General features: G+C 43.3%; 2 protein-coding genes across 6 annotated transcripts in view; one reads left to right on the top strand and one right to left on the bottom strand.

Moving 5' to 3' along the window:
• Nucleotides 1-12,594, top strand: part of TEP1 (telomerase associated protein 1) — a 133,442-nt gene extending 120,848 nt beyond the window's left edge. For all 4 annotated transcript variants that reach the window (XM_058180296.1, XM_058180294.1, XM_058180293.1 and 1 more), the window contains exons 55-58: nt 9,967-10,063; nt 10,328-10,590; nt 11,108-11,212; nt 12,178-12,594. In XM_058180296.1, coding sequence (XP_058036279.1) covers nt 9,967-10,063; nt 10,328-10,590; nt 11,108-11,212; nt 12,178-12,312 — 600 coding nt within the window. In that variant the 3' untranslated portion in view covers nt 12,313-12,594. The remainder of the gene's footprint in view (nt 1-9,966; nt 10,064-10,327; nt 10,591-11,107; nt 11,213-12,177) is intronic.
• Nucleotides 12,595-24,659: 12,065 nt separating this feature from the next.
• Nucleotides 24,660-25,995, bottom strand: part of PARP2 (poly(ADP-ribose) polymerase 2) — a 32,384-nt gene continuing 31,048 nt past the window's right edge. For both annotated transcript variants that reach the window (XM_058181691.1, XM_058181692.1), the window contains one exon: nt 24,660-25,066. In XM_058181691.1, the coding sequence (XP_058037674.1) occupies nt 24,907-25,066 (160 nt within the window). In that variant the 3' untranslated portion in view covers nt 24,660-24,906. The remainder of the gene's footprint in view (nt 25,067-25,995) is intronic.

Below are 25,995 nucleotides of genomic sequence, written 5' to 3'. Positions count from 1 at the left end.
AACCTCAGAAAAATATATATATATATATATGTAGGTCTTTGGTTATTCGGGTATTCTCCCACATAAAATTGGAAGTGTCCACGTGGGAGGTGTTTGCAGCTTCGTGCTTCTGGGAGCAGTGTGGGATTGCAGCTGTTTCTTCCTTTTGGCTGCTGGTGGGGGTTTGGGCTGATTGGTTGGGAGCTTTGCTGTGTTCTGACTGGTTGTTCGAGAAGCACGAAGCCGAAGATACCAGCCTGAAGATGATGAGTGAGACCTCGTCAAAACGTCGCCAAGACACTTCCAATTTTACGCAGAAGAATAACCAAAGACCTACATACAAACACCCACGAAAACCTCAGAAAACACACACACACACACACACACACACACACACAAACAAACAAACAAACAAACTGTAGTTTGAGAACTTCCAAAACTTCTCAACCAGTTTAATAGTGTTTGGGGCACTTTAAGGATTTAGATCTTAGCAATAATGCTGAGTTAGAAAGATGTAAGAACCATATATGTGAAAATTCCCATATGAACTTTTCTTCTACAGTTGTTGTTTGTTCCTGGATTCTGATATAAAGAAATTCTTTGATTTGGAAACCCTTTACAGATTTACCTGGCTGGGGCTGGGGGGAAAAAGAACAGTCTCGTTTTATTAGCATCTACTATTTTTACCAACAAAGGAGAATATTTGTAGCTTAGGGTTGAAATGAGGGGCCCTTGGTGCTCTCTAAACTTGCTTGTTTTCTTGCAAACGTTTCATTACGCAACTAGGTAGCATCATTAGGGCTAGTAAGGAGTGTTGTTTGCTGTCTCCTGGTAACTTGCCAGTCTGTGTGCGTGCTCTTAGGGCTTCTTTGGTTGGGCTGTTTACTGATGGCTGTTTGGTGGTTTCTTGATTGGGGAATTGTTTACTTGACTGTTAGTTTGAAGTTGACCTTGGAGTTAATCTATGCTGAACTGGGTGCTGATTACTGGTGGAGAAGCACTGGAGTCTTTTTCTTCCCTTTTGGGCTGCCTGATTGTCTCTTTCGCATATTCTGTAGCAGGGGTGAAATCTATTTACCTTCCTTACCAGTTCAGAAGTGCATGGGCTGCGCAAGCGTGCTCACTTCGCTCGCATGTGTGTGTGCATCACATGCGTGCGCAGACCTTCTGCGCATGCACTGAAGGTAAAAAACACATTACTTCCTGGTTAAAACAAGAAAATAATGACACCCGGGCAGGTGGGTGGAGCTGTGCTCTGCCATTGCTACCGGATCACCAAACTACCGGCCATGATCGCTACCGGATCGTGCGATCTGGTCCTATCCGGGAGCATTTCACCCCCCCTGGTCTGTAGATGTTGTTAATGTCTATGTGTCTTTTGATGGCTGACTTGTCAGAGTGCCAGGCTTCTAGAAATTCCCTGACATTTTTAGACTTGGCCTAGTCTAGGATTGTCACATTTTCCCAATTAAGTTAAATCTGGTTAAATTTGCCTATATGTTGTGAAATTAAAAAAAAATATATCATCAAGTCTGCTGACTGTCATTTGGTGTTCATGGATCCATGGTATGAGAACCAAGGGCCCCTCAGCTACTATTTTTATTGGTGGTGTGTGTGCTATGTATACAGATAATCCTTGATTTATGACCACAATTGAACCAGAATTTCCATTGCTAAGCAAAGCAATAGCAATAGCGCTTAGACATGTATACTGCTTTACAGTGCTTTACAGCCCTCTCTAAATGGTTTACAGAGTCAGCTTATTGCCCCCAACAATTTTACCGACCTCGGAAATGATGGAAGGCTGAGTCAACCTTGAGCCCTGGTGAGATTTGAACTGCCGAACTGCTGGCAAATGGCAGTCAGCAGAATTAGCCTGCAATATGGCATTCTAACCACTGCATCACCAAATCAATTGTTAAGTGAGTTGCATTCAATTTCATGACCTCTTTTGCCGTGGTTGTTAAATGCAATACAATAATTGTTAAAGGAATCCCACAGTCTCTTCCCCCATTGACTTTGCTGGTGAGAAGCTGGCTGGGAAGATGGTGATCACATGACCCCAGGATGTGGCAACCATGGTAAATATATTCGGCCCAGTGCCCAACTTTAGATAATGTGATTGTGGGAATGCTGTGACATTCTTAAGTACAAGGACTGATCATAGGTCATTTTTTTCCCATGCTGTTGTAACTTTGAATGGTCAAACTTACAAAGTTCATTTAGTGACCATTCCAAAGTTGCAATGGGACTGAAAAAAGGGACTTATGACCATTGCTCACAGTTGTGACCTTTGAAACATTCCCTTGACCCGGTGATCAAGATGCTTGGCAATCTGCTTCCATGACTTGGACAAGGGGATAGATGGGGAACTCATCAAATTTGCAGATGACATCAAGCTGGCAGGAACAGCCAACACTCCAGAAGATAGGCTCAAGATACAGAAGAATCTTGACAGACTTGAACATTGGGCGCTAACTAACAAAATGAAATTCAACAGTGAAAAAAGTAAGGTTCTACATTTAGGCAAAAAAACAACAACAAAATGCACAGGTACCGTATATGTGGTACCTTGCTCAATAGTAGTAACTGTGAGTAACCCTTCGAACTCTGTTATTATGTTATATTTACGACCTGGTGCTCTGTCCCAAGGTCATGCGATCCCCTTTAATAATAATAACAATAATATCAGAGTTGGAAGGGACCTTGGAGGTTTTCTAGTCCAACCCCTGCCCAGGCAGGAAACCCTACACCATTTCAGACAAATGGCTATCCAACATTTTCTTAAAAATTTCCAGTGTTGGAGCATTTACAACTTCTGCAGGCAAGTTGTTCCACCGATTAATTGTTCTAACTGTCAGGAAATTTCTCCTTAGTTCTAGATTGCTTCTCTCCTTGATTAGTTTCCACACATTGCTTCTTGTTCTACCCTCAGGTGCATTGGAGAATAGTTTGACTCCCTCTTCTTTGTGGCAACCCCTGAGATATTGGAACACCGCTATCATTTCTCCCCTAATCTTCTTTTCATTAAACTAGACATACCGAGTTCCTACAACCATTCTTCATATGTTTTAGCCTCCAGTCCCCTAATCATCTTTGTTGCTCTTCTCTACACTGTTTCTAGACTCTCAACATCTTTTTTACATCCTGGAGACCAAAACTGAATGCAATATTCCAAGTGTGGCCTTACCATGGCATTATAAAGTGGTATTAACACTTCATGTGATCTTGATTCTATCCCTCTGTTTATGCAGCCCAGAACTGTGTTGGCTTTTTTGGCAGCTGCTGCACACTGCTGGCTAATATCTAAATGGTTGTCCACTAGGACTCCAAGATCCCTCTCACTATTAAGCAAGATACCACATATATTCGCCTACTGAGCTATTACGACTGCGAGGTTCCCCCGCCTCGCAGGAATGGCCCTCCAGGTTATCGAGGGCCTACCTTAATGAAGGGTCTTGGGACCCAGAGAGGTGGCATGCGGCCAAGAAGAATTTTTGGGGTTTTTTAAATAGGTTTTTAAAGAGGGGTTTTTTAAGGGGAGGAAGGGAATAGACGGGTGGGGGGAGTAACCCGTCGGGGAGGGGTCTAGTCCCTGCGCTTGCTCACGGCACTACATCATCTGGTCCGAAGGCAGAGGGGGAGGGGTTTGTTCCAGGTTTAGAGGGTCATTCTATCTGTATGGTAAGTGGGAGAGGCAGATATGGCGGAAGCGGGGGGCCGTATCGATTTTTGGGAGCACGTGCTCGCTGTTTAAAAGCGATCACATGCTCCGGCCGTTAATCTTTACCCGTTCCCTGGGCGGCCATGATCCTCAGAGCTTGGGTCTTCGGTTGATGTTATGTAATGCTCGGTCTGTGGTTAATAAAGCCCCCCTGATTTGCGACCTTATTCAGGGGGAGTCCGCGGACCTTATGGGCATTACGGAGACCTGGCTGGGCTCGGAGGGGGGTGTCCCCCTTGTTGAGTTGTGCCCTCCAGGTTTCCGAACATTTCATCAACCGAGAGCCCAAGGTAGGGGTGGGGGGGAAGGTCTAAAGCCGAGGGAGGCCACTGTTCCTCAGATAGCCGGTTGTGAATCCCTCTTTGTGAGGTGGGGCCATAGGAATCAGTTGGGCCTGTTGATCACGTACCTGGCTCCTTGCTGCGTGACTACAGCCCTACCCGAGTTGTTGGAGGTGCTTGCCGGGGTGGCGGTTGAGACCCCCAGACTTATAGTCATGGGGGATTTCAACTTGCCATCGACCGGCTTGTCATCGACGGCGGCCCGGGAGTTCCAGGCTTCCATGACGGCCTTGGACCTGATTCAAGTAATTGATGGCCCTACGCACACTGGAGGAGGCACACTGGATCTAATTTATATCTCTGGACAGTGGTTAAATGATCTGGAATTAGATGATTTAGTAACAGAACCGGTGTCATGGTCAGATCATTTTCTCCTTCGCCTGGACTTTCGGACCGCCACCCACCACCGCAGGGAGACGGAACCAATGCGTTGGTTCCGTCCTAGGCACCTGGTGGACCTCGAGAGGTTCCTGACGGAGCTTGGGCCGTTCCCTGAGGATCTGGCCCACGGCACAGCTGAAGAACTAGTTGTGGCCTGGGAACAGGCCGCGGCTGGAGCTTTGGACCGTGTCGTGCCTTTGCGGCCTCTGACCCGGCGCAGATCTCAGCCAGCCCCTTGGTTCTCCGAGGGGCTGAGAGAGATGAAACGCCGGAGAAGACGCCTAGAGAGTACCTGGAGGTCCAGTCGTTCCGAAGCTGACCGGACACTAGTTAGGTCTTATTCTAAGGCCTACCTAGTGGCACTGAGGGAGGTGAAGCGTTCCTATGCTTCCACCCTCATTGCATCGGCAGATAACCGCCCGGCCGCCCTGTTTCGGGTGACCTGCTCTCTCCTTCATCAGGAGGCACGGGATGACCCTTTGCAGGGACGTGCCGAGGAGTTTAGTGGTTATCTATACGATAAAATCGTTCAGCTCCGGGATGGCTTGGACCGGAATTGGGATGATCCAAGAGAGAGGGCGGAGTCGCATCTTGTCGAGATTGTTTGGGATGAGTTTGACCCTGTGGCTCCCGAGGACGTGGACAGGTTGTTGGGGAGGCTTCACGCCATCACATGTTTACTGGACCTGTGCCCTTCCTGCTTGGTGCTGGCCACACAGGAGGTGACACGAGGCTGGCTCCAGAGGATTATTAATGCTTCCTTGTTGGAGGGGGTTTTCCCTGCCGCCTTGAAAGAGGCGGTGGTGAGACCCCTTCTCAAGAAGCCTTCCCTGGACCCAGCTATTTTGGGTAATTATCGTCCGGTCTCCAACCTTCGCTTTGTTGCGAAGGTTGTAGAGAGTGTTGTGGCGCAGCAGCTACCTCAATACCTGGATGAAGCTGTCTATCTAGACCCATTCCAGTCCGGCTTCCGACCCGGATATAGTACGGAGACAGCTTTGGTCGCGTTGGTGGATGATCTCTGGAGGGCCAGAGACAGGGGTTATTCCTCTGCCCTGGTCCTATTAGATCTCTCAGTGGCTTTTGATACCATCGACCATGGTATCCTGCTGCACCGGTTAGAGGGGTTGGGAGTGGGAGGCACCGTTTACCGGTGGTTCTCCTCCTATCTCTCTGACCGGTCGCAGACGGTGTTGACAGGGGGACAGAGGTCGACCGCGAGGCGCCTTTCTTGTGGGGTGCCGCAGGGTCGATTCTCTCACCCCTCCTGTTCAACATCTACATGAAGCCGCTGGGTGAGATCATCAGTGGCTTTGGGGTGAGATACCAACTGTACGCTGATGTCACTCAGCTGTACTTTTCCACCCCGGGCCACCCCAACGAAGCTGTTGAAGTGCTGTCCTGGTGTTTGGAAGCCGTACGGGTCTGGATGGGGAGAAACAGGCTCAAGCTCAATCCCTCCAAGACGGAGTGGCTATGGATGCTGGCACCCCAATACAATCAGCTGCAGCTGTAGTTGACTGCTGGGGGTGAGTCATTGGCCCCAATGGAAAGGGTGCGCAACTTGGATGTTCTCCTGGATGGACGGCTGTCGTTCGAAGATCATTTGACAGCCGTCTCCAGGAGAGCTTTCCACCAGGTTCGCCTGGTTCGTCAGTTGCGCCCCTTCCTTGATCAGGATGCCTTACGCACAGTCACTCATGCCCTTGTTACCTCTCGCTTGGATTATTGCAATGCTCTCTACATGGGACTCCCCTTGAAGTGCACTCGGAGGCTTCAGTTAGTCCAGAATGCAGCTGCACGGGTGATAGAGGGAGCCGCACGTGGCTCCCATGTAACACCACTCCTGCGCACGCTGCACTGGCTGCCTGTGGTCTTTCGGGTGCACTTTAAGGTTTTCGTTACTACCTTTAAAGCGCTCCATGGCTTGGGGCCTGGGTACTTACGGGACCGCCTACTGTTACCCCATGCCTCCCACCGACCCATACGCTCACACAGAGAGGGACTTATCAGGATGCCGTCCGCCAAGCAATGCCGGCTGGCAGCCCCCAGGGGAAGATCCTTCTCTGTGGGGGCTCCTACCCTCTGGAACGAACTTCCCCCTGGCTTGCGCCAAATACCTGATCTTCGGACCTTTCGCCGCGAGTTGAAAACGTATTTATTTACTCGCGCGGGGCTGGCTTAAGTTTTTGTTAGATTTTTTAAATTTTAAATTTCTAGATGAATTTTAATGGGTTTTTTAGATTTTAAATGTTTTTAAATTTTCGGCCAATTGTATAATAAATTTTTAATTTTGTTTTTAATTGTATATTGTTCTGTTCTTATTCTGGCTGTAAACCGCCCTGAGTCCTTCGGGAGAAGGGCGGTATAGAAATCTAATAAATAATAATAATAATAATAATAATAATAATAATAATAATAATAATAATAATAATAATAATAATAATAATAATAATAATAATAATAATAATAATAATAATAATATACGGTACCTGTGCATTTTGGTTTTTTTGGCCTAAATGCAAAACCTTACTTTTTTCACTGTTGAATTTCATTTTGTTAGATAGCCCAATGTTCAAGTCTGTCAAGATCTTTCTGTATCTTGAGCCTATCTTCTGGAGTGTTGGCTATTCCTGCCAGCTTGGTGTCATCTGCAAATTTGATGAGTTCCCCATCTATCCCTTGTCCAAGTCATTGATGAAGATGTTCAAGAGTACTGGGTCTAAAACAGAGCCTTGGGGTACTCCACTGCATACTTCCTCCATGTGGATGTAGTTCCATTGAGGACTACACGTTGAGTGCGTTGGTCAGCCAGTTATGAATCCATCTGGTGATGGTGCTGTCTAACCCACATTTTTCTACTTTATCTAGTAGTAGGTTATGGTCTACTTTATCAAATGCTTTACTGAAGTCCAAGTAAATTATATCGACAGCATTCCTCTGGTCTACTAATTTTGTCATTTTGTCAAAGAATGCAATAAGATTAGTCTGGCATGATCTGTTTTTGACAAACCCATGTTGGCTTTTGGTTATTACTTTGTTTGCTTCTAGGTGTTTGGTGATTCGTTGCTTGATTATCTTTTCCAGAATCTTCCCCGGTATTGAGGTCAGGCTGATAGGTCTGTAGTTTCCTGGATCTGTTTTTTTTCCTTTTTTGAAGATGGGAACTACATCAGCTCTTTTCCAGTCCTCTGGCAGTTTCCCTGTGCTCCAGGATCTTTGAAAGATACAGTTCAGTGGTTCTGAGATTTCGTCTGCCAGTTCCTTCAGAACCCTGGGGTGTAATCCATCCGGTCCTGATGATTTGAATTCATCTAGGGTAGACACATGTTCACTTACCATTTTTTCCCCTATTTTAACTTGTGTTCCTAATCTGTTTTTTGTGGTGCTGTTTTTGATAGGTTGGATTGTTTTTTTCCCTTTTGTGTAAAGACAGATGCAAAAAATGAGTTAAGTAGATCTGCTTTCTCCCTGTTGCTTGTCACCTTCTTGCCACTTTCTCCCAGCAATGGGCCAATTGTTTCCTTGACTTTTTTCTTGTTTTTAACATGTTGGAAGAAGCTTTTTTTGTTATTTTTTACTTTTGTCGCTAGCCTTTGTTCATTGTGAGCCTTAGCTTTCCTCACTTCATCTTTACAGGCTCGGGCTATTTGCTGATATTCTGCCTTAGTTATTTGCCCCTCTTTCCACTTTTTATATTTGTCCTTTTTGTCTTCCAATTTGTCAGATAGTTCTTTATGCATCCATGCTGGTTTCTTTTGAAATCTATTATTTTTCTTCCTCATTGGTATTGTTCTAGACTGGGCTTTTATAATCTCACTTTTCAAAATTTCCCAAGCTTCTTGAGTTGTTTTCCCCTTGAAGATTCTCATCCATGGAATCCTTCTCAAGCTCTCTCTGAGTTTATTGAAATTAGCTCTCTTGAAGTCCAAGACTCTAGTCTGACTTTGTTCTACTACTTGTGTTTGCATAATGTTGAATTCCAATATTGCGTGATCACTTGCCTCCAAGATTCCTATAGCTTCAACAGCTTCTATCATTTCATCTCTGTTAGTGAGAATTAATTCCAATATGGCTGATCCCCTTATTCCCTTCTCTACTTTTTGGGAAACAAAGTTGTCTGCTAGATTTGTTAGGAACCTGTTGGATTTTCCACTTGGTGCAGAGTTTGTCTCCCAGTTGATGTCAGGGTAGTTAAAATCCCCCATTACTACTGTAATGTGCTTCCTACATACCTTAGTTAGCTGACTAGCAAAAAGTTCATCTACTTCCTCTGTTTGGTTGGGTGGCCTATAGTATATGCCTATGGCAATATCATTTTCCCTCCCTTTAATATTGACCCAAATGCATTCAAGATAATTTTCATCATTGTTGTGCTCTATTTCTGTAGAGATGTAGTTATTTCTTATATATAGTGCAACTCCACCTCCTCTTTTATTTGGTCTATTTCTTTTAAATAATTTATATCCCTCTAGCTGTATGTTCCATTTGTCAGTTTCATCCCACCAAGTTTCCGTAAGGGCAACAATATCATATCTGCCCTCATTTACTTGAATTTCTAATTCACCCTGTTTATTCCTCATACTCTGTGCATTGGTGTGTAGACATTTGAGTCCATTTTATTTATTTATTTATTTATTTATTTATTTATTTATTTATTTATTTATTTATTTATTTAAATTTATATACCGCCCTTCTCCGAAGACTCAGGGCGGTGTACAGCATAAATAAAACATTTTGATTGACCTTGTGTTTACTGTCTACATAACCTGTGTTGTGCATGACTGCCCCTACTTTCTTGTCACCTGTTTGATTAGTGCACATGGTATGGCACTCACTATTAAATGCTTGGTTTTGGTTGATAGAAGGGCTGATAATCTTATCCACACAGACATCTATGCACTGATAACCCTATTAATTTTGGATTGCTGGGGACAGAAATGTTCTGTATCAATTAATTCTCTGTCCCCACTGTTCAGTTTAAATGTTTCTCCAGAAAATCGATGAATTTATTGCTAAGTAACTCAGACCCTTTCTTTGATGGATGCAATCCATCTCTTTTGTATAGTTTATCATTGGACCAGTTGCAGACATCATGACTAATAAAACCAAAGCCTTCCCTTTTGCACCACTCCTTTAGCCACACATTAAACTCCATTTTACGCTTGCTTTTACCTTTTTGTTCCTTATATACTGGTAAAACCTCTGAAAAGATAAGCCTACAATCTATACTACTAAGTTCATACCCCAAGCTCTGGAAATCATTCTGCACAGAAAATCATTCTGCACCTTTTGCGACCTTCTGACAAGCGAAGTCAATGGGGAAGCCAGATTCACTTAACAACCGGGTTAACTACCTTATTAACTGCAGCAATTCACTTAACAACCTGGCAAGAAAGGTCATAAAATGGGGGCAAAACTCATTGAACAAATTCCTCACTTAACAGGGAATTTTGTTTGCCACTACCCCAGTGGATTTTCAGTTTCTGAGCTGCTCTCTCTCACCTTTGTTTTCATTTTGTGGTGCTTTTCCTCCCCTAGAAATTGAGCGAGAATAAAAAGGCCACAATCATTAAGCACATCAAGTGGACACCGAACAAGCCTTCTAGCTTCGTCACTGTTGCCAAGCTAGTCAAAGGTGAGGATTTACTGGTTTCTTTTTCCCTGAAGATTCTTTGAAGGAAAATTCATGCCCAATTTCTGTGCTTATGATAGAAGTATAATAGTTATTTCTAGCCTCCTGTGCAGTGAGCTTGCAGCTATGTATTTGTTATTTAATTAAGAAAAAGTGTCCATGTTGAATTGAACAGTTACAAAAGTACAGTAAAACCTCTGGTAGCTGGATTTTCCTTGGATTTAATAATGTGTTGGTTAATTTCCCCCTTCTTTTTCTTTTTGGAAGACAAGTTATTATTATATGGGGACACAGAGGGATTTCTCTGGAGTCAGACTGCGCAAATAGAGGAGGAAGTGGAAGAGGAGAAGGAAGAGGAGAGTACAGATGAGGACGAGGATGAGGATGAAGATGAAGATGAAGATGAAGAAAAAGAAAAGGAGGAGGAAGAGGAAGTGGAGGAGGAAGTAGAGAGGGAAGAAGAAGCAGAGGAGGAAGTGGAAAAAGAAGAGAAAGAGGACAACGCACCTAAGGACTGGCAAAAGAAGAAGGTGAGACAGGTTTGGAAAAATGGCTGCCCATTTCTCCTTGGTTACACCATGTGAGCAAGGATTATGTTATGTCAGTTTAGTCAACTGATTGGCAAAACTGCTGTTCCCGTTTACTGAGTCCCTTTCCATGTTACTGGAGGGAATGACCCACTTCCAGGCCTTATTCAAAGTCCATTTTCTTGTGCTGCCAAGTTCTTTGCTCCTAAGGACTGATAAAAATCAGTTCACCTGTTGACTGACAGGGGGCCTGCTTCCCGGGCTTAATTTTCCTGGCTATTTTTGTACCTGCTCGGCCAACATTCTGAGTAGCTGCCAAATTGGATGTATGTCCTTGTTCACTGTTATGTGAGGTTACCAATGAGTTCGGGTCTCCTCGTCTGACTGCTTGCTTGTGTTCTTGCAGTCTGGTGGCTAGCTTCTTCCCTGTCATACCACAAGATCATACCACTTACCGTTGTTCAACTAAGCCTGATGCAACGGTTAAGATTTACTCCGCCTCATCTTCTCTCCTCTTTAGATCCACTGTGACAAAATTACAGCTTTGCATCTGGTGGGAGACAGGATTGTAACAGCATCCTGCGACCGGGATGTGAAGATTTGGGATGGCAGCACAATGAAGCTGGTGAGTGAACGATGCTGGGCTGAAGTTAGGCAGATGCCATTGCTGGCCTCACCTCCCTCAATGCAAGTTTCATTTCTTTGTCTTTTCCCACACATGCCAAATGCATTTGAAATACATTTGATCATGGCCAGAATGCCTGGAGTTAATCTAGAGATCCTTGCTTCTTACACAATTTGTTTATACAAAAAAAATCTATCTGCCGAGAATACTGGTTTTAGGACCAAGACTTAGATGAACTACCGTATTTTTTGGAGTATAAGACGCACCTTTTCCCCCCAAAAAAAGAGGGTGAAAATCTGGGTGCGAATGTAATCCTGCCCAGCTTCTCAAATGGAGGTTTCAGAGGCTGAAAAAGCATCAGAAAAGAAGCCCCCAAACAGAACTTCAGAAAAGCACCCCCAAACAGAGCTTCAGAGGCTTTTTTTCTGAAATTTTGTTTTGGAGGCTTTCAGAGGCAGAAAAAAAAGCAAAAAAAAAAAAAAGCAAGGCACAGAGCTCACAACCAAGGTACCTGTTGCTAAAATACACCTTTGGGAACAGCTGATTGGGGGTAATCCACCTGCCAATCAGCATTTTTCTTATTTTCCTCCCCAAAAACTAAGGTGCGTCTTATACTCTGGTGCGTCTTATACTCCGAAAAATATGGTACTTACTGTATATATTTCTAGTAGTATAGGGAATGTAGCTACCCCTAGCCACCCCTCTTTAGCTAGACTTTATAGAGCAGTGTTTGTTTCTCAACCTGAACAACTTTAAGATTTGTGGACTTCAACTCCCAGAATTCTCCAGCCAGCATGCTGGAGAATTATGCACTGCCATAGAGTGCATAAAAACACTTTTAAGACATTTTCTCTTTGCAATTAGATAATCTCTGTCTCTCCCAAAGTTGCAAGTCAATCCAATATTTTGCATTCTTCCGTTGATGTCTCTTTTCTTCTATTTCCCCCTCTTTGTCTTGGTTACAGATTGGCCAATTCCGATGCCGGGCCCAAGTTTCCTGTCTCCAGCCGTTCCGTTGCAAAGACTCTTCTGTCTGTCTAATGGCAGGAGATACTTTGGGCACTGTTTACTTTCTGGATTGGGGCAGCCTTTGTGTGTGAGGAGATTTTTGAATGCCACTTCAGCCTCTTCTGACCTGTTCAGCGTATCTGAAGCATTGAGATGTTATTTCTTGTGACCTGAAAGTGGTTCCTATGTTGCAGTTGATGGTGGCTTAATAACGATGAGACTTTAGATTGAACCTTACAATCAGGAGAAGTAAAAATTCCAAACTCCACTTGATGAAAATAGCGGAGCCTGGGAATACATAAATTTATATGAAATTTAAAGAGATTTTTCACATGAGATTTAAATGGAATTAAAATTAATTTTCCTTCGCTGCATGTTGTGTGTCTTTAGTCTTTTTTTTTACATACGTATTTTTTTGTTTCCATCTCTCAATCCAAGCCGCCATTTTACTTTTTCTCACCGAGTATTTGTGAGAGCATTAAGAACGTCCTATTATTTGGTTAGATATTACAGAGGAAACTAAATATAATGAGATTATTTAGGACTACTGCATTTTTTGGTGTATAAGACGCACCTTTTTACTGCCAAAAAGAGGGCGAAAATCTGGGTGCGTCTTATACACTGAATGTTGCATCAGCCATACCAGGGGGGAGGGGAGAGGGAGTTGGTGTAATGGCGGGAATGGTGGCAATGGCGACAATGGCGATAGTTGTGGCAACAGACAGCTGATTGGCGGTATTCTGGGATCCAACCATCAATCAAAAAAGTGAAAAGCAAACGGTTCTAGGAACCGTTTGCTATAAATTGAGGCGCTGCCCTGCCACTGCCTCAGGCGCCTCTCAGCTGTCTGAGCCACTGCCGCCACCACTCACCTTTAGGAGACGGAGCCAAAGCCCCCCCCCCACTGCTGCCACTTGTCCGCCAGAGCCGAAGCTGCAACTCCCCACCATCACTGCTGAAGGGGGTGAAATGCTCCCAGTTCGGACCGGATCGTGCGATCCGGTAGCGATAGGGGCAGGTAGTTCCGAGAACCGATAGCAAAAATCCCTCCCCCCCCACCCGCACACGCCTCACTGTTCCTCTTCTCTGTCTCTGAAGCTCTCGGTGGTGATATAGCTGCAAACGGCCTTAAATGACTGCCGCGGCACTTGAAAGGGCCGCACTACTGCTGATCAGCTCTGTAGGCAGGTAGTAGAATGGTGCCTCTATTTTTAAAGAAGGTAGACCGGTACGCTCCCCCCAAAAAAAGCAATTGGTAGACCGGTGCCTCTATTTTTAAAGAAGATAGACCAGTGCACTCCCCAAAAAAGGCAGTTAGTAGATTGGTGCCTCTATTTTTAAAGAGATTTCTGAGATTTCTGTGTTTCTGTACTGTTTCACTCTAACTACACAAACATACAACTCTCACAAAGTTGTATGTGGCATTTCGTGTGTGTGTGTGTGTGTGTGTGAGTCGTGTGTGTGTGTAAAATGTAAAAGTTGGTTTGTGAGCTTTTTATGGCTGTGTGAGGTTCCTGCTTGTTGCAGGGGCCATTTTGGGTGAGGTGCAGCTGCTTTTACATTGTATGTGAGTCAGTTGTGTTGTGTTGCGTGTGTGTAAAGTGTGAAAGTTAGTTTTTGGTACCTCTTATTGTTTTGTATACTTTATTATTTTTATTATTTATTGTTATTGGCCGCGCCCACCAGTCATCTGACCACCAAGCTACACCCACCAATTAAGCCACGCCCACAGAACCGGTAGGGACAAATTTTAGATTTCACCTGGGTCAGCTTGTGGACTCTCAGAATTCTATCTAACAAAATGAAATTCAACAATGAAAAAATAAGGTTCTACATTTAGGCAAAAAATCCAAATTGCACAGGTACCGTATATGTGGTACCTTGCTCAAAAGTAGTAACTGTGAGAGGGATCTTGGAGTTCTAGTGGACAACCATTTAGATATTAGCCAGCAGTGTGCAGCAGTTGCCAAAAAAGCCAACACACTTCTGAGCTGCATAAACAGAGGGATAGAATCAAGATCACGTGAAGTGTTAATACCACTTTATAATGCCTTGGTAAGGCCACACTTGCATTCAAGTTTGGTCGCCATGATGTACTGTAAAACAGATGTTGAGACTCTAGAAGAGTGCAGAGAAGAGCAACAAAGGGGACTGGAGGCTAAAACATATGAAGAATGGTTGCAGGAACTCGGTATGTCTGTTTAATGAAAAGAAGGACTAGGGGAGACATGATAGCAGTGTTCCAATATCTCAGGGGTTGCCACAAAGAAGAGAGAGTCAAGCTGTTCTCCAAAGCATCTGAGGGTAGAACAAGAAGCAATGGGTGGAAACTAATCAAGGAGAGAAACAACTTAGAACTAAGGAGAAATTTCCTGACAGAACAATTAATCAGTGGAACAACTTGCCTGCAGAAATTGTGAATGCTCCAACACTGGAAATTTTTAAGAAAATGTTGGATAACCATTTGTCTGAAATGGTGTCTCCTGGGCAGGGGGTAGGACTAGAAGGCCTCCAAGGTCTCTTCCAACTGTGTTATTATTATTATTAATTCTGGGAGTTGAAGTCCACAAGTCTTAAAGCAGTCAATGTCAGTTTTGGAAGGCAATTTTCTTTTTTGCCTCTTAACTGCCACATATTTTAGCTGAGGAAGTTGGGAGGGGGTTGTTGTTGGAGCGATAGAAAGTTAGTCACAACAACATTCCTTATTCAAGGACATTCTGCGTCTGATGTAGACTGCCTGAAGATTGTATCCAATTGAATGTGAAGAGTTGATTAGACAATGTGATGATCTTGTGGGTGTGGGACAGGGCTGTGAACTGTCAACTGGGTGTGAAAATCTGGAAGCTTTTTGAGTTTTCCCAGCTGTGCCAACATGACATTTCTAATAAATTGGAACTTTGAGGAACCTCAAGCCTCAGAGCTTTATTTCGTTGGAGGTGTTCCTTGGAACCCTGACAGTCAACTTGTGGATTTTAAGACTTCCGGTATCCAGCGGCAACGGACGTCTGGAAGGCTTCTCCTGCCTCCAGCGCCCGAATCCGGCCGCCGCCGAGGCCCTCAGGGGCCAGGTGTTCCGAAAAGGACACCTGCCGCACGGACGGCTCGCCAGGGGTCTCCCAGCCGACATACAGGACTGTGGGGACCGATGCTGGCGCGTCCTAGGCTCGGCGGGGTTCGGAGGCCACAGGCCGCGGCCATTATTTTGGTCGTCGCCTGGGCCGCTGTGCCCGGTGACACCGGGGCATTGGATTTATAACTGCAGCAGCCTGGTGGTGAACAGGGCACGGAGAAGAATTGAGGAGGAGAAGGAAGGAATATCGGTGGCGTGGTGGACTGCTCCGGAGTGCGGGGGTTTTCTCCCCTGCGGTTGGAAGGAGCACGAGTTATTCTGGAGAGAGGAGAACTTAAAATAAGAAGATTACCGGTTTTGTGGAGCTCTGGAGAGAAGAGGTGATGGAGAAATTTAGGAGGGAAGGTTTGAGGCCCCCCCTCCTTCTGGGGAACAGTGGTGGCGCCCAGCTTCCGCCTTCACTATGAGAATTTTGATGACATCACTTCCTTCGGCTTCCTGGTTGACTAACTGTACTCTGGACTCGTTGCTCCTGTGAGTGCCCCTGGTGGATCCGGAGGAAATTACAAGGATACTGTGCCTGCCTGAGGATTTTGTATTTTTTTCCTTAATGGCAAAAGGTCAGAGACCAACTGCTGGAGAGATGGAGAGAATTTTGGAAAAGTTATCTAATATGGACAAGAAATTGATGAAATAAGAGCAGAAATTGTGACTATCCAAAAGGATTTAAAGGATACTCAACAAGTTTCAGCAGAAAACAAGCAGAAAGTGGAAGGTTTGAGGGTGAGATGCGGGCAGTGCAGAAAAGAGAGGAGACGACAGGCAATGCTGTGCTTGGACTACAGATGGATAAAATGTCTTATTTCCTTAGGTTTCAAAATTTGGAAGAAGTGGACCAAGAAGACTTGAGAGATGTTGTGACTAAATTGTTGGGAGAATTTCTTGGGAGAGGTGTTGATTTCATGAATTGGGATGTGGATCGAGTTTATAGAGTTAATTGCAATATGCACGCACGCATGCAGTTCCCAGAGAGGTTCATGTCAAATTTGTGAGAAGAGAGACGAGAGATGAAATTCTTAGAAAACATAGGAGTGGGGCACTGATTTACAGGGGCAGGGAGATAGCCATTCTGAGGCAGATTCCCAGACAGGTACGTGAAAAAAGAAAGAAATATTATTTTTTGTCAAGCAAATTGTACCAGAAGGAGTGGGCTTCAGATGGCTGATGCCAGAGGGATTGATGATTTTCCGGGAGGGCATTACGAAAAAATCAGTACAATTATGGAGGCTACGGCCTATGTGGAGGAACACAAAGCCTTCCTGGAATCAGATGACCCAGGAATTGAAGAAGGGAGGTTATAGATCATGGGGCTGAAGCGGCTGCCGCTGTTGCGGCCCTGGAGTTGGGTCAGGCTGAACCCAGAGTTCTGAGATCCAAAACTAGGAAGTGATAAAGATATTTGGGATTGTGTTGGTTTTCCTTATTCTCTTTTGTACGATATTCTGTTTATTCTTGACTCTTCTTTATTACGTATTTAAAATTTGCAAACTTAGCTACTTCGTGTCACCTGCTTGCCTTATGGCTGTTGTATGTGTTAAAAAATTTGAGTAAAATTCTTATTTTAGATAAGAAAAATGAAAATTTACCATACCTGATATGTATTTGTATAAACCTTTTTTGACTAATAAAAACTTTTTGAATAAAAAGACTCAGAATTCTGGGAGTTTATTTATTTATTAAATTAAGTTGAAGTCCACAAGTCTTAAAGCAGTCACATTTGAAGACCCCTGGGTTAGGGGTTAGCATCTGTTTATAATGGGTTAGGGTTAGCACTTGTTTATATAGGGTTAGGGCAGGGATCTGCAAACTTGGCTCTTTTAAGACTTGTGGACTTCAACTCCCAGAGTTCCTCAGCCAGCTTTGCTGGCTGAGGAACTCTGGGAGTTGAAGTCCACAAGTCTTAAAAGAGCCAAGTTTGCAGACCCATGGGTTAGGGTTAGGGTTAGGGAGGAAACAAATCATCAATGTCCTAAAATTCTCAGCTTGCTATTGTTACTGTAGTTTAGGGTGGGGGCATAATGAGCTACCCTAGTGTGTGCTTAGGAACGAACATGGTTTCAGCTACAGTGCTCTGCATTGTTATAAAGGACACAATATTGTTCTTTCTTGCAGAAAAATGTCAAGAAGGCAAGCATACAAAATCTCTTTCAAGCTCATAAAATATGCTCAGGAGCATAGAAACAGAGAAGCGGAGAAACATTTTTTTTTTAATTTGCATTTATATCCCGCCCTTCTCTGAAGACTCAGGGCGGCTTACACTATGTTAGCAATAGTCTTCATTCTATTTGTATATTTATATACAAAGTCAAACTTATTGCCCCCAACAATCTGGGTCCTCATTTTACCTACCTTATAAAGGATGGAAGGCTGAGTCAACCTTGGGCCTGGTGGGACTAGAACCTGCAGTAATTGCAGGCAGCTGTGTTTATAACAGACTGTCTTACCAGCCTGAGCCACCAGAGGCCCTATTTTGGGCCACCTCCAACTGAAAAAATGATAAGAGAGTGGAGGAAACAGGTGGAACAGCTGCAAAAGGTAAAGGATAAAAGCAAGCACAACTTCCGTGGGGTTTTTCATAACTCCCTGCCCAGAGAGGAAACCCTATAATACCATTTCAGACAAATGGTTATTCAACATCTTCTTAAAAACGTGCAGTGTTGGAGCATTCACAACTTCTGCAGGCAAGTTGTTCCACTTACTGATTGTTCTAACTGTCAGGAAATTTCTCCTTAGTTCTAAGTTGTTTCTCTCCTTGATTAGTTTCCACCCATTGCTTCTTGTCCTGCCCTCAAGTGTTTTGGAGAATAGCTTGACTCCCTCTTCTTTGAGGAAACCCCTGAGATATTGGAACACTGCTATCATGTCTCCCCTAGACCTTCTTTTCATTCAACTAGACAAAGGGTTCCTGCAAAGTGGCCTCAGTTAGAGGAGGACATGAGAGACTGGATCACAGGTCACCGGAACAGTGGCTTCGCAGTCAGCACAAAAATGGTGATGTATGAAGTCAAACTCATGGCTACACAGAAAGGCATTCAGGATTTTACTGGACCACCATCATGGTGCTTCAGATTTATGAGGCGATATGGCCTTGCTATGTGCACCAAAACTAGAATTGCGCAAAGAAGGCCAAGAGTATGAATTTTTATTTATTTATTTATTTATTTAATTTATTTATTTATTTATTTAAATTTTTATACCGCCCTTCTCCCGAAGGACTCAGGGCAGTGTACAGCCAAGATTAAAACAATTAAATATACAAAATTAAAATATCAATTAAAATACATATTCAATAATGGCCAAATTAAAACCGTCAGATTGACCCAAACTAAAATATCCCATGTAAAATTATTAAAAAATTCCAAAATTTAAAAATTTAAAAATCAAGCCATTCCTGCTTGGATAAACAAATAAGTTTTCAATTCACGACGAAAGGTCCGAAGGTCAGGTAGTTGGCGCAAACCGGGGAGAATTTCATTCCAGAGGGTAGGTGCTCCAACAGAGAAGGCCCTTCCCCTGGGGGCCGCCAGCCGACGTTGCTTGGCGGACGGCACCCTGAGAAGACCCTCTCTGTGAGAGCGTACAGGTCGGTGGGAGGCATAAGGTAACAGCAGGCAGTCCCGTAAGTACCCGGGCCCTAAGCCATGGAGCGCTTTAAATGTGGTAACCAAAACCTTGAAGCGCACCCGAAAGAGCACAGGTAGCCTGTTGTGTCTTGCCCGCCCTCAGAGCAGCCGGGGCCTTCTTACCTGCTCCCCAACACTGAGGAATGTATGCCTTCCGGCCCAAGTCCTGGCTCCATGCCCCCACAAACTGCAGAAGAAGGAGCATCTCCCTGCCCCAGCCCTGACTCCATGCCCAGGCAAACGGAGCAGCTAGACCCCTCCCCCTCCTCCACAGCAGGTGAGCCTGAGGAGGGTTTACTCCCAAGAACAGCTGATTGGAGTGACCCTCGCATCAGAAGATTGGAGAGGCGGAGGCAACAGAGGGAAGGGAGGGGCAGGCCTTAATGAATGCTGAGTCATGGAGCCACACCCCATGGCCTATATAAAGGAGCTACTTTCTGGCAGTCTCTGAGTCAGGCAAAAGTCAAACTTATCTTGCTGAAGTCACTTACTGGTCTCCTGCCTGCTCTGAGGACTTTGCTAGGACTTTGGGCAGAGCTGCAGAGGCAAGCCTGATTCGGATTTCCCAGACCCAGCCGTCAGCGGAGGAGTGGGACACGACATAGCCAGTGCAGACTGCGCAGGAGTGGTGTTACCCGGGAGCAACGTGAAGCTCCCTCAATCATCCGCGCAGCTGCATTCTGGACTAACTGGAGTCTCCGAGTGCACTTCAGGGGTAGCCCCATGTAGAGAAGAGCAACAAAGGGGACTGGAGGCTAAAACATATGAAGAATGGTTGCAGGAACTCGGAATGCCTAATTTAATGAAAAGAAGGACTAGGGGAGACATGATAGCAGTGTTCCAATATCTCAGGGGTTGCCACAAAGAAGAGAGAGTCAAGCTGTTCTCCAAAGCATCTGAGGGTAGAACAAGAAGCAATGGGTGGAAACTAATCAAGGAGAGAAACAACTTAGAACTAAGGAGAAATTTCCTGACAGAACAATTAATCAGTGGAACAACTTGCCTGCAGAAGTTGTGATTGCTCCAACACTGGAAATTTTTAAGAAAATGTTGGATAACCATTTGTCTGAAATGGTGTCTCCTGGGCAGGGGGTAAGACTAGAAGGCCTCCAAGGTCTCTTCCAACTGTGTTATTATTATTATTAATTCTGGGAGTTGAAGTCCACAAGTCTTAACGCAGTCAATGTCAGTTTTGGGAGGCAATTTTCTTTTTTGCTTCTTAACTGCCACATATTTTAGCTGAGGAAGTTGGGAGGGGGTTGTTGTTGGAGCGATAGAAATTTAGTCACAACAACATTCCTTATTCAAGGACATTCTGCGTCTGATGTAGACTGCCTGAAGATTGTATCCAATTGAATGTGAAGAGTTGATTAGACAATGTGATGGTCTTGTGGGTGTGGGGCAGGGCTGTGAACTGTGGCTGTGGAAGCTTTTTGAGTTTTCCCAGCTGTGCCAACATGACATTTCTAATAAATTGGAACTTTGAGGAACCTCAAGCCTCAGAGCTTTATTTCGTTGGGGGTGTTCCTTGGAACCCTGACAGTCAACTTGTGGATTTTAAGACTCAGAATTCTGGGAGTTTATTTATTTATTAAATTAAGTTGAAGTCCACAAGTCTTAAAGCAGTCACATTTGAAGACCCCTGGGTTAGGGGTTAGCATCTGTTTATAATGGGTTAGGGTTAGCACTTGTTTATATAGGGTTAGGGCAGGGATCTGCAAACTTGGCTCTTTTAAGACTTGTGGACTTCAAATCCCAGAGTTCAAATTCTGGGAGTTGAAGTCCACAAGTCTTAAAAGAGCCAAGTTTGCAGACCCATGGGTTAGGGTTAGGGTTAGGGAGGGAACAAATCATCAATGTCCTAAAATTCTCAGCTTGCTATTGTTACTGTAGTTTAGGGTGGGGGCATAATGAGCTACCCTAGTGTGTGCTTAGGAACGAACATGGTTTCAGCTACAGTGCTCTGCATTGTTATAAAGGACACAATATTGTTCTTTCTTGCAGAAAAATGTCAAAGTTAAGAAGGCAAGCATACAAAATCTCTTTCAAGCTCATGAAATATGCTCAGGAGCATAGAAACAGAGAAGCGGAGAAACATTTTGGGCCACCTCCAACTGAAAAAATGATAAAGAGAGTGGAGGAAACAGGTGGAACAGCTGCAAAAGGTAAAGGATAAAAGCAAGCACAACTTCCGTGGGGTTTTTCATAATTTTGTAACAACAGAGTTGGAAGGGACCTTGGAGGTCTTTTAGTCCAACTCCCTGCCCAGAGAGGAAACCCTATAATACCATTTCAGACAAATGGTTATTCAACATCTTCTTAAAAACTTCCAGTGTTGGAGCATTCACAACTTCTGCAGGCAAGTTGTTACACTTATTGATTGTTCTAACTGTCAGGAAATTTCTCCTTAGTTCTAAGTTGCTTCTTTCCTTGATCAGTTTCCACCCATTGCTTCTTGTTCTACCCTCAGATGCTTTGGAGAACAGCCCGACTCCCTCTTCTTTGTGGCAATCCCTGAGATATTGGAACACTGCTATCATGTCTCCCCTAGACCTTCTTTTCATTAAACTAGACAAAAGGTTCCTGCAAAGTGGCCTCAGTTAGAGGAGGACATGAGAGACTGGATCACAGGTCACTGGAACAGTGGCTTCGCAGTCAGCACAAAAATTGTGATGTATGAAGCCAAACTCATGGCTACACAGAAAGACATTCAGGATTTTACTGGTCCATCAGGCGCCTGGGACAGAACCAACGCATTTATTTGTCACAACAGTATATATAAGCATAAGCATGAAATAACTATACGATATATAAGCATATATATAATCATAAGTATGTAATAACTGTATGAAATTGGAATCAAAGGGAACATTAGGACAGGAACGGTAGGCACACTGGTGCTCTTATGCACGCTCCTTACAGACCTCTTAGGAATGGGGCTAGGTCAATAGTAGACAGTTTTTGGTTGAAGATTTTGGGATTTTGGGAAGAGACCACAGAGTCAGGTAGTGCATTCCAGGCATTAACAACTCTGTTACTGAAGTCATATTTTCTGCAATCAAGATTGGAGCGGTTCACATTAAGCTTAAATCTATTGTGTGCTCGTGTATTGTTGTGACTGAAGCTGAAGTAGTCTTCAACAGGAAGGACGTTGTAGCAGATGATTTTATGAGTTAAGCTCAGGTCACGTCGAAGGCGGCGGAGTTCTAAATTTTCTAAACCCAGGATTTCAAGTCTGATGGCATAAGGTATTTTGTTGTAATCAGAGGAGTGGAAAACTCTTCTTGTAAAATATTTCTGGACACGTTCAATTGTATTTATGTCAGAAATGAGGTGTGGGTTCCAGACAGGCGAGCTGTATTCAAGAATTGGTCTATCAAATGTTTTATATGCTCTGGTTAGTAGTGTAATCTTTCTGGAGAAGAAACTACCCAAAATTAAGTTTACAGCTCTTAAAGCCTAAGAATCTAAGATTCTGTCTTTTCATACATTTGTAATAAATGCTAGGAAGAAAAGTAATTTTGAAATTGGCCAGATTGGGAATATGGATGAAGTCCCACTAACTTTTGATGTGCCATTGAACAGAACTGTTGATGTGAAAGGTGCCAAAACCATAAGTGAAAACCTCAGGACATGAGAAAACACATTACACAGTTGTGTTGTCCTGCTGTGCAGACGGCACCAAATTGCCACCAATGTTAATATTCAAAAGAAAAACCTTCCCAAAGGCAGTGATTCCAAGAGGGGTTGTTGTGCATGTCCATGAGAAAGGATGGATGGATGAACATGGAATGAAAGTATGGATTGAAAGAGTGTGGTCCAAACATCTTGGAGGGCTTCTGAAAAAAACCAGCTTTATTAGCGCTCGACCAGTTTAGAGCACCTATTAGTGAAACCACAAAGAAGAGATTCAAAGAAGTGAAGACTCATCTAGCTGTAATTCCTGGGGGTCTTACCAGCCAGTAGCAACCTCTTGATGTTTCCATCAACAAGCCATTGTCGCTGATATACCAGCGACAATGATGAGTTCTTGGGGTTTCCAGAAAATTAGAGGAGTACTTGAACCTAAAAGTCTCTCCTCATTTGTTAATGACAGTGATGATGGTTCTTAATACCGCTGTTGACTTTACATGGTTGTAAAAAGTGAATATGGTTATAAAAAGTATACATGGTTGTAAAAATTGTTCTGATATGCTGGTATTTTATTAAATGATATGTTACTACACCATTTGGTTCAGAATATTTTTTTCCTTGTTTTCCTCCCCCAAAATTATACACCGAAAAATATAGTAGTTGAGGCAGACCTGGAATTTAAATTTGCTCATGGCTAACTTACGTAAGTCCTCAAATTATGACAATTAGGACCAGAATTTCCATTGCTAAGCAGGATGGTTATTAAGTGGTAAGTGCTGGATTCAAAAACCTTTTTTTCCTGTGGTTTTATGTAAATCAGTGCAGTTAAATTAATCACCTGGCTTCTCCCATTAATTTTGCTTGTCGGAAGCCAGCTGGGAAGGTTGCATATCACATGACTGCAGGATTGATGCAACCATAGTAACTACATGCTGGTTGCCAAGCACCTGAGTTTTGTTTTGATCACGTGACCATGGGGATGCTATAACTGTTGTGTGAGGGACGGTGTGGTTGTAACTATGAACACTCACAAAATGAATTGTTGTAAATCGAAGAACTAACCTGCTACATTCCACCTCCCTTAATAGCCGCTGAAGAGTTATTCAGATTTTTACTGTCCATTTCCAGAAGCTTCTAAATTAATAAGAATTTCACCTGGACTTTCTTAAACCTTGAATACTTACTAGCCTAGTTTCTAGTGACACTTCTGTAAATCCCTTGGAAGGAATGATGGGGTTCAAACGCACAATAAATAATACACCTAGTATTTGGCATTCCTGCCCCCAGATGAAAGATAAATCATAGCTAAGAGTAATTTTGAGGTACATTCACCATTCCATACATGAAGAGAGCAAGGGGTTTGTTATGATATGATCTGGGCCCAGAATGAAATGGGTCTTGGTTGGCTTTGGCAGAAGCAATTGGGTGAGAGAGCAGGACAAAGCCAAGGACATGGGAAAGAAGGGAGGGAACACTTTTGAGTCAATGGTCTGTGCTCCAGATTTTGTTTAACTCAAAACCCAGAAAGTCCGAAGCATTAAATTAAATTCTGCTGATTGTCTTCTGCTGATTCTCAGTCATTCAGATCATGGTTGTTCCACGGCTGTTTTTCAAAAGGCCACTGGGCTTTGTTTTTCCATGGAGACATTTCGCTTCTCATCCAAGAAGCTTCTTCAGTTCAGACAGAATGGTGAAGGATGGATTTAGTAAATCCTTCTATCTTCCACCATTCAATCAGAATTGAAACAGCTTCTTGGATGAGAAGTGAAATGTCTTCAAGCAAAAACAAAGTCCAGTTGCCTTTTTGGGGGGAAAAAAGCACTTTGCGGGACAATAGTGGCTGATCTAAAAGAGTTTGGCTAATCCTCCTGAAGTTTCAAAACATTTTATGCATCTGCATAGTGAATATTTGGTCTAATAGAAGAGGGAGGGCTATGCTACATAAAAGTACAAATTATACTAATTAAAAGATACAAATACATGTTCTTATTTTCCTCTATCCAAGTCCGAAGTCATTGACATACACCAAAGAACAGAGAAAACATTTATTTTTTTGTTTTACAAAAATGTCAAGTAATTGATGTTTTTTTTACTGAAACGAATCTGCAGATCATCCAAGAAAAAAATAACAGAAATGTAAATTGAAACACAAAAATTTTCTAACTGCAAAACAGAGTTGGTGTCAGCACTTTGGCCTCTCAGAAAACACCCATCTCAAAAAAACAAAACCAAACCAAAAACCATCTGTGCTTCAAGATGTCATTCTTAGGCCAGGCTTTTTCTCCATTTTTTTTAGCTGTTCACCAAGGCTGCGTAAAATTGAAGCGCACCTTAAGAAGGTACTTCATACGCACCTGGCGGGGGTCATAGACAACAAATTCATTGTAATTTAAAGTATAACCATTAGGGTTTTCTATCCCGGTTTCTTTAGCTGGGCCCACGGGAACAAGTGCACCATTCCTGGGTAAGAAGCAAAGAGACACAAGACTGTTATATTGAGTCCCTAAAATATTGCCACTGTTTCACCCATCAGTTCACAAATTTTTAAAAGGATAAAACACTAATTTTGTGTAATTAAAGTTAAGCTCTCCCATGCCAATGGCTAGTATTAAGACACCCAACCATATGGTTTCTGTTGGGATATCAAGACTGAAAATCAAGTATTTTTATACGTTTTTGCAACACAGCCTTTCTTCTTTAAATAAAGGGCATTTTGTTCAACCACAATATCTTAAAAATTCATGAGCTAAGAGTTCTCACAAAGCTACAGAAATCAAGATAAAATGTGAGACATCTAGTGGTTAAGGCACCTAGTTCGAAACAAGGAGATGATTAGTTCTAGTACTGCCTTAGGCATGAAAGCCGGCTGGTGACTTTGGGCTAGTCATTCTCTCTGAACTCAACCCAACCTCACAGAGTTGTTGTGGGGAAAATAGGAGGAGGAAGAAGGAATATTAAGTATGCCCATTACCTTGAGTTATTTATAATAACAAAGGCGGGAAATAAATAAAAGCATTCTACCTACATTATCATTTTCTTTATAGTATAAATTTGTATTTTCTCAGGAAGACAGCATGGAAGAAACTTGTGCATTTCACTTCATCTCTTTTTAAAACCAGATCTCAGCATTGTTTCCATCCCTCTAATTCAGAAGTGGGGAACAATGTCCCCTTCAATGCCTTCCAGTACTTCAACTCCCAGAATTCTTTGGCTGGCTCAGGAATTCTGGGAGTTGAAGTTCACATGTCTTAAAGGGGCAAGGTTGAGAAACGCTGGGCCAACTCTCTCTTTCATAGCATAAATTGACACCAGTCATAATGTACAGACTAAATGATGTGGGAGTGTCATCCCCAGATTAGGGGGAACTGACTTAAATAGTAATTTTTATC

This window comes from Ahaetulla prasina, chromosome 4, assembly GCF_028640845.1.
Source record: "Ahaetulla prasina isolate Xishuangbanna chromosome 4, ASM2864084v1, whole genome shotgun sequence".
NCBI lineage: Eukaryota > Metazoa > Chordata > Lepidosauria > Squamata > Colubridae > Ahaetulla > Ahaetulla prasina.
The sequence above is the reverse complement of the archived record's forward strand: the minus strand, read 5'-3'. Positions and strand labels throughout refer to the sequence as shown.